Below are 7,500 nucleotides of genomic sequence, written 5' to 3'. Positions count from 1 at the left end.
GTCCTAATGATCTTCTGTATCAAGATGATCTAGATAGTTTGTGCACTTCGAGTCAACAGAACAGGATGACCTTCAATGCTAAGAAATGCAAGATGACAAGATTCACCGATTCTCGGTGACTTAAACGTCTGTTTCGACTTTCCTCTGATCCGTGTAGCTATAGCTTTAAATACCCGTAAAACGGAGCACTGACAGAGGGAGGGGGGTAAAGGGCGCACCGTCGACTTCCATTGATACCAGCCTCGCAGCTGAAAACGTGTTCCAAAATAAAATGCGTTTTCCAAAATTACTTTTTTTCGATGAATACCTGAAGACTGCTTCGGATCTTGAATTGATCCAGTGTCAAACTTTGTAAACTCAACAACAAGTACACTCTCTTGGTTAAAAACGAGTGTATTTCACCGACACGTCTAAGGGTGGAGTGTTAAACGAATGTGGGGGCTATGCAAAAACTCAGCACCTTATCCCAAGAATAAATTTGTACTATTGACCTCCTTTGGTTAAGAAACTAATGACGGTCGCAAAAATTCTGCATGTTACCCCATATTTGGTGTAATTGACCTTGTTCGGTTCCAAAACTAATCATGGGCGCAAAAATTCTGCGCCTTGCCCCAAGAATGAATTTGGTCCTATTGACCTTCTTTTGTACTGAAACTACTCATGGGCGCAAAACTTCTGCACCTTGCCCCAAGATAGAATTTAGTGTAATTGACCTCCTTCTGTTCTGAAACTAATCATGGGCGCAAAAATTCTGCACCTTGCCTCAAGAATGAAGTTAGTGTAATTGATCTCCTTTTGTTCTGAAACTAATCATGGGCGCAAAAATGCTGCACCTTGCCTCAAGAATGAAGTTAGTGTAATTGATCTCCTTTGGTTCTGAAACTAATCATGGGCGCAAAAATTCTGCGCCTTGCTTCAAGAATGAAGTTAGTGTAATTGGCTTCCTTTAGTTCTGAAACTTATCATGGGTGCAAAAATTCTGTGCTTTGCTTTAAGAATTAATTTGGTGTGGACCCCCTTTAATTCTGCAACAAATGTCTTGATTCAAGAATGAATTAGGTGCTATTGACCTCCTCTGGTTCTGAAACAAATGACGGACACAAAACTTCTGTGCCTTGCCTCAAGACTAAATTTAATTTAGTGTAACTGACCTCCTTTCATTTCTGAAACTATTGATATGTGCAATAATTCTTCACAATGCTTTAGAGATCTGGCGACCAAAAATAATATTTACCAATACATACAATAGTAATGGCAATATAAGAGAACAATATCCAACTGCTGTAGTTTGATTAGGGTTACCCTGTTCAAAATTGGTGACTATAGATTATTTTTTTGTCTCGTTTGCAACAAATGGTATAAATATACTTAGCATGTTATTTGAAGAAATTATAGTCACTGAAGACATGGCACTGATCTCCACAACTAAGGTAATGTTCTCTTCATTGCTGGTGTTCTATGGTAATTTAAAATAATAACAACAGGCCCCAGTTTGCAGGGTGGATAGCACTATCCACTGGATAAATCACTATCCGCTGGACAACTCAATTGGTTTTGCCAGTGTTTATTCGCTGGATAGTGATTAACCGATGGATAGCGTTATCCACCTTTTGAACAACCGAGGCTAGGATGTTTAAAACAATTATGTCATGTATGTAGGAAACGTTACTTTCTGTGACATCTTACATGAAACCAAACACCCTACCAGAAATGAAATGCGCTAAACAAGAACACTAGAAATGACATGAGAAACCGGAGTACCTGGGGGAAATATAAATAGCAAAGAAAATTTACAATTTTTAGTGTCCATCCTCTCCACGACTTTTGAAAGACGCATACTTATCAACTAGGTGTCTTCTTGTTGTGGATTGCAATTTCATTGCTTTTGACAGCTCAAATTGCTATAGAGGATGATAACTCTCCAGTGACTTTCCTTCGGAAGTATCTCCGTCCACGGCTCCCGAGATCTTGAGAGGTTAAGAGGACCCCATTTTCCTCGGTAACTTCTTTCCGATCCTGTAATGGCTCTTTTACTTTAAGTCCTTATCCATTACTTCCTCGATAAGTCCCATAGCGCCAATGACGTACAGGTTCGTTGTCCCAGTTCGACAAATAGACCGCCAAAAGCGTATTCACGCAAAGCCCTTCCAAGAAACGTTCAGCGTGCTCGACAGGATTTTCTCTTTCTCTTGGCGCAACAGAGAAGCGACAGCGAAATAAAAAGAGGTTTCAATCGCAGTTTCCCAGATTTCGCCAGCCAAACGGTCAGCAAAAACTTAATTGGAAACTGTGAACCGTGGACCAGGACTGTGGACTGAAAAAAAAAAAAGACACCGTGTAATGGAACCCATTGTAAAAACTAAAATCTGATTATAGAGTACGTGCTAATCAAATAATTAAATTTTACTTGATCTACGTGGGAAAGGAGGGTATGTTGTTTCTGTGTTGTTACACAAGGTGGCCATATAGACATAGACAACGACGACTTGTAACCGAGCAGGTAAAGACATATTACGAAGGGAATGTTTAAATTTAATAGTTCTTTCCTTATTTATTTTTTCCCCATTTGCTATGCCCACATGATTGCCTGGATTCGTTGGTATTTAGGAATGTCGCGAAACTCGAATATTTGACGGCCGGAAACAACGATCAAATATCATTAGGTTTTTTTAGAGCTGAAAATCACTTAAACTTGTATTACGTCTTTGCAAGACTATCATCTATAGTTAGTCTACTCTAAACATCCAACGGATGCAATGCCAGCTAACTGGCGAGCGTGAGTCAAGTTATGCAATGACAGACTGAAAAAAACTCTCAGTGGCTAAAATGTTTGTTCTTCCTATAATTTCCGCTCAGCCATCATCGGAAAAACTTTAATTTTGGGGGAAAATATTTGCTCTTATCTTAGTTTATTTGTCACTGAGACTCGGAGTGCATGACGCTAAATACTTATGATATTTATTATATAGGAAAAGTGGTCACTACAGAATAATATTATTGGCAGAAAAAGGGCTCTTTTATTATGTAACAATATCCATAACTGGTGAAAGACTCGGAGTTTAACGTCGAAAAATTCAAAACCCGACTGAATAAAAGATAAGGAAGAACTCCATGGTGTGAATTAATTTTGAGCACACGCGAGGGAAAAAAATTGTCTGGTTTGTAATAACCTGAGATTAGGCCCAATTTTATTTTCATATTTAATTTGGACATGCTACTCTCGCCGTTCGATACTGTGCCCTTCACCCTCGATAATGAATTAAAACACAGTAAGAGAATCAGAGCGGCATGTTGAAAGCTTGGCAGCGCCAATATTTAACGCGACAAGCTTCTTCACGACAAGTGTTGTGGGAACGTTCTGCATTGAATTTGTTTTCTGCACGCAATTCAATCCTCGCGTGATCAAATATGCGGCAACTCCTGTCCGTGTGATTGACGGATCAAATGGTTGTCTGCTAAACGTTTTATGATTGTCGTTAAACAATTCTAAAAGTTACCTTGCTGTAAACTCTACTAAATAAGCACCGTCGGGCTCCTTGGTGTAAGATTTTGTAAAAAAAAAAAAAGGTAGCCATGGTTGGGAGTGTACGATAGGAGCTGCAAACACATTTATCGACGTTACAGATCAGGATTACAGATCGATGTAATGGTATCCGAGGTTAATTGTATTATATCCGGTGGATATTTTCTCTGTATTTATCAGATCTACACCTGCTTATAATACTTCACGAAACTGAGGAAAAGCCGAACACGTTCGATTGAGTTGAAAGGGCCGGGGATACGGGTACACAAAGGGCTAGGTAGGATGTGGCCTGCGTGGAAGGCGATTCCTCCCTGCTCTTCCCTTCGAACGCCTGCTACACGGGCTAGGTTGGATGGAAAAAAAAAAAGAAAAATTTGGGCTATCAATCGGATAATTGGTGAAAACGGAATTCTGTATTCAAAAGTCCTAGCCGCCGGTTATAAGGTAACTTTAAAATACACGATCGACTTCGTATGCTCAGACAAGTTTCAGTGAATAAAGAAAGCAAAATATGTCTACTTATAGCTACTTTTCTTAGATAATCTACTGCTCAATGCTAACTTCTAATTCACGGTATCGTCTGCCAAACTGCTGACAGTTAAATCGAACACCTGGAATTAATATTTTCCACACGCATAGTTAAAAAATAATAATGAAAAAAATATATGAAACACGATTTTAATATTATATGCAAAGTCTGCCTAGCCGATAATGATGATGCAAATTATCTCATATGCAGGGTTAAAATAGCCTGTGGACGGGAGCGCGGCAGCTGTACAGTGACAGGCAAGTGTTGATGCCCATATCATGGGGCTTGTGTTTGATAGAATCTATGAGCACGCGGGAAAAACCGTTGAGACTTACAAACGTTGATACTTAAATTACAAACTGCTGAAACTGCTCCAGAGTTCGTTCGTTTCCGAATCATTCAACAACCTCAACGTCTGAAAAAAGATCCCACTGGAAGAAAGCTATTTCAAGGCACTTAATTGAATACCACCACTAATAATGTCAACTACAGATCTCCTTACCACCATCCTCCGACTGCTCCAGCAAGAGCCCATTTTCAACAATGACTGTGCTCTCAGTGGTATTCGGTATTATTCGAGCATGCTGCTCCTAGATTTTTCTGAAAAGCAAACGGGTATATCCTTAGATGGATGCATGAACATGAAGAAAGCATCAGTCTTTATTGTTAAGTGAATTATCGGGACAACCCACTCAGCTGTCATTAACAAGGAACGGGCCACGTAACAAAATTATCGAACTTTCTCCACTCGTTAGCTTGCATGGCCCTTTGGAACTCTTCTAAGATAAAATACCATTAATTTCAACAAAGCGGGGGCATTAACTCGAAGCAGGTTTCACTTACAATGAAAGTTATTCATAAACGTGATGCAAGGAAAACTTACCTTATTCTTAACCGATCGCGTTCACGTCTAATGCGCGACGTCGTTTGATCTTTTAAACGGTCCAAAAAAAGTTTCCTTGTCAATATTATCATCTTCCATGTTGGTACACCTATCCCAAAAAAAAAAACGACTTCCTCCTTTTATGTGGAGTCGAGAACTTAGGATCAATAGCGCTTTATACTATTACTAAAAATAGATTTTGTTACGTGATAACGTATGAGACCCCCCGCACAGACTCAGACAAACATTGCGACCAGCTTAAAGGAAATTTATGAGCGAGAGCTGTAAAATTGAAACAAAACGACGGAAAATTTCGTCAAGAAATGACTCAGCGTTCTAAAAGGAAGCGGCATGGTTGGTACCAAACACTGTTGTTGGGGTGAGTGTAAGAGAGACTCAAGATATGCAGATAAATGGCCAAAATCACTCAAAGAGTTAGAGGAATCGGGGAAGAAAGTATTCATTCCCTTCCCAAAACCTTCGCGAGACATGGCAAAGTGCAAGCGTTGGCTAGTGGCTTGCTCGCGTGAACTTTTTACGGAGAAAAACATAGCAAGAAACACTTATATTTGTGCTCTTCACTGGCCCGGCGAAAAAGGTCCAACAGCCGAATTTCCCGATCCACTGAAGGCAAATCTAAGACCACAGGTAACCCAGGCTCACTGTGTGCGTCACGTAGGTATTAAAATATAGAGAACATATGAGGCGAAGTTTAGGTCTGAAAATTTGCTAGAAAATGGTAATAAAAATCGATAAAACTTATCATGTGGTGAACTGTTGTTGTCTTTAATACGTACACGAAGTTTCGGGGAAAATGGTGCCCGTTCACCTTCCTTCATAATATAGTGACAAGGTAGGAGACGGAAGCCAGCGTCGGGACTCCGATCGACCCAAAACAAGCACGATTTTTTCCGCGAAAATCAAATCCAGTCGCTAAATAAACACGCCAGGTTCGTGGAATAGGAAATTCTCTAAACCATGAATCCACTGAAGCATCTCCAGGTAGCAACACGGAGCCACCAGACTCCGTAAAACTTGTAAGTTAACCTGCTAAAATGGCGGCCAGAAAGCGTGGTACTCACGAAGTGGCCAATTCAAAATTGCAATGAACTCGGGACGCCTGGGGGCGAGTATAATAAGTTGTGGAGGGAGGGGAGTCCCAAATTGCTAAAAACAAAACTCACTGAGCAATTTGGGACTCCCCTCCCTCGGGGGAGACTTATTATACTCGTCTCCAGGCGTCCAGAGTTCAGTGCCATTTTGAATTGGGAATTCAGTGGATTCATGGTTTAGAAAAATTCATGTTCCACGAGCCTGGCGTGTTTATTTAGCGACTGGATTCGATTTTCGCGAAAAAAATCGTGCTTGTTTTGGGTCGATCGGAGTCCATAAGCTGGCTTCCGTCTCCTACCTTGTCACTATATTATGAAGGAAGGTGAACGGGCACCATTTTCCCCGAAACTTCGTGTACGTATTAAAGACAACAACAGTTCACCACATGATAAGTTTTATCGATTTTTATTACCATTTTCTAGCAAATTTTCAGACCTAAACTTCGCCTCATATGTTCTCTATATTTTAATACCTACGTGACGCACACAGTGAGCCTGGGTTACCTGTGCTAAGACCAGCGCAAGTAAGTCGAGCACATGCTCCTAAGAGAAAAGCACCGAAAGAAAGAGAAAATCCAGCGTCAAAGAAACAGAAATTATTCTCACTGCATAATTAATTAGCTCATGGCGGAAGTTTTTCATCATGCGTTCGAATTCCCCCGTTTCCGAGCATGCTTATTACGGTGTTGATGCTTTGCGGTCTTAGAGTATATATTTTGTCGCCCCGCCTGAAAAGTGGTCATTTTAACCGTACTCCGGGACGACGGCCAACTCTCGCGTCTGTTCCTTGCACAGTCAACCGCCACCAGCATAGATGGCAGAACATCGTCTTCCCCGTCCACCCGCTCCCGTCGCTGCTGCAATCGTGGAGCATGCTGCCGTTGAGCCACCGCCAGTTGTAGAAGAACCGCCTGTTGTTGATCCGGTTATCGCACCGCCCCCGGCTCCAGTTCTAGCGGCGGACCCGGCCCCGGCGGTTGAAACCATGGAAGAGGTAATTTTCCTAGTAATTTTGCTGGCCCATAGCCAGGTTTACGTTTTTTATCGTGTTTTACCCGCTGTCTGTCGCTTTAGTGCCTGCGTTTGTCTCCGGTTCATTTGTATTTTCTTTCCCGGTTCTTTTGTCTTGGGTTTGTTTCGGTAAACCTGTATACTCCTTTTTGTTTTTGGAACTATTGTTTCATGCTCTGTATTGTTTTAGGGCTTTTGTTTCCTCGTGTTTTCGCATGCCTCCGTGGCCCTCTGTTGCGTTTTTTAGCTTCCACACTTTAAGTTATGTAAAATCTTTGGTTTTACTTCTTTTGCATACGTTTTCCACTAGTCTAGGCTATTTGTTGTTGCGTGGCGTTTCTAGCGCCGTACCGCCGGTTTAGGCAATTGCGTGGACGTTGCTTTGGTATTCCACCAGTGAAGGCAACGTGTTGTTGCATGGCTGTTGTTGTATTCCGCTGGT

General features: G+C 41.3%; 1 protein-coding gene, 1 long non-coding RNA gene and 1 pseudogene across 3 annotated transcripts in view; 2 read left to right on the top strand and 1 right to left on the bottom strand.

Annotated features, from left to right (window-relative positions):
* Positions 1-375: 375 nt before the first annotated feature.
* Positions 376-5,986, bottom strand: LOC138045822 (uncharacterized). 2 transcript variants are annotated; one of them, XR_011131668.1, is made up of 4 exons: positions 5,733-5,986; positions 4,936-5,044; positions 4,555-4,652; positions 376-2,314 (listed from the first exon to the last, which is right to left on the bottom strand). It is a non-coding gene; the product is annotated as an uncharacterized lncRNA (long non-coding RNA). The 2 variants fall into 2 exon arrangements; XR_011131667.1 differs by lacking the exon at positions 5,733-5,986 and having other exon boundaries at positions 4,936-5,073.
* LOC138045820 (uncharacterized) overlaps positions 5,287-7,500 on the top strand; it is a 9,822-nt pseudogene continuing 7,608 nt past the window's right edge.
* LOC138045819 (uncharacterized) overlaps positions 6,679-7,500 on the top strand; it is a 2,221-nt gene continuing 1,399 nt past the window's right edge. The window contains exon 1 of the mRNA XM_068892447.1: positions 6,679-7,041. Coding sequence (XP_068748548.1) covers positions 6,862-7,041 — 180 coding nt within the window. The 5' untranslated portion in view covers positions 6,679-6,861. The remainder of the gene's footprint in view (positions 7,042-7,500) is intronic.

Source organism: Montipora capricornis, chromosome 4, assembly GCF_036669925.1.
Source record: "Montipora capricornis isolate CH-2021 chromosome 4, ASM3666992v2, whole genome shotgun sequence".
In the NCBI taxonomy this organism is placed as follows: domain Eukaryota; kingdom Metazoa; phylum Cnidaria; class Anthozoa; order Scleractinia; family Acroporidae; genus Montipora; species Montipora capricornis.
Note: the sequence above shows the minus strand (reverse complement) of the source record. Positions and strands in the feature narration are given on the sequence as shown.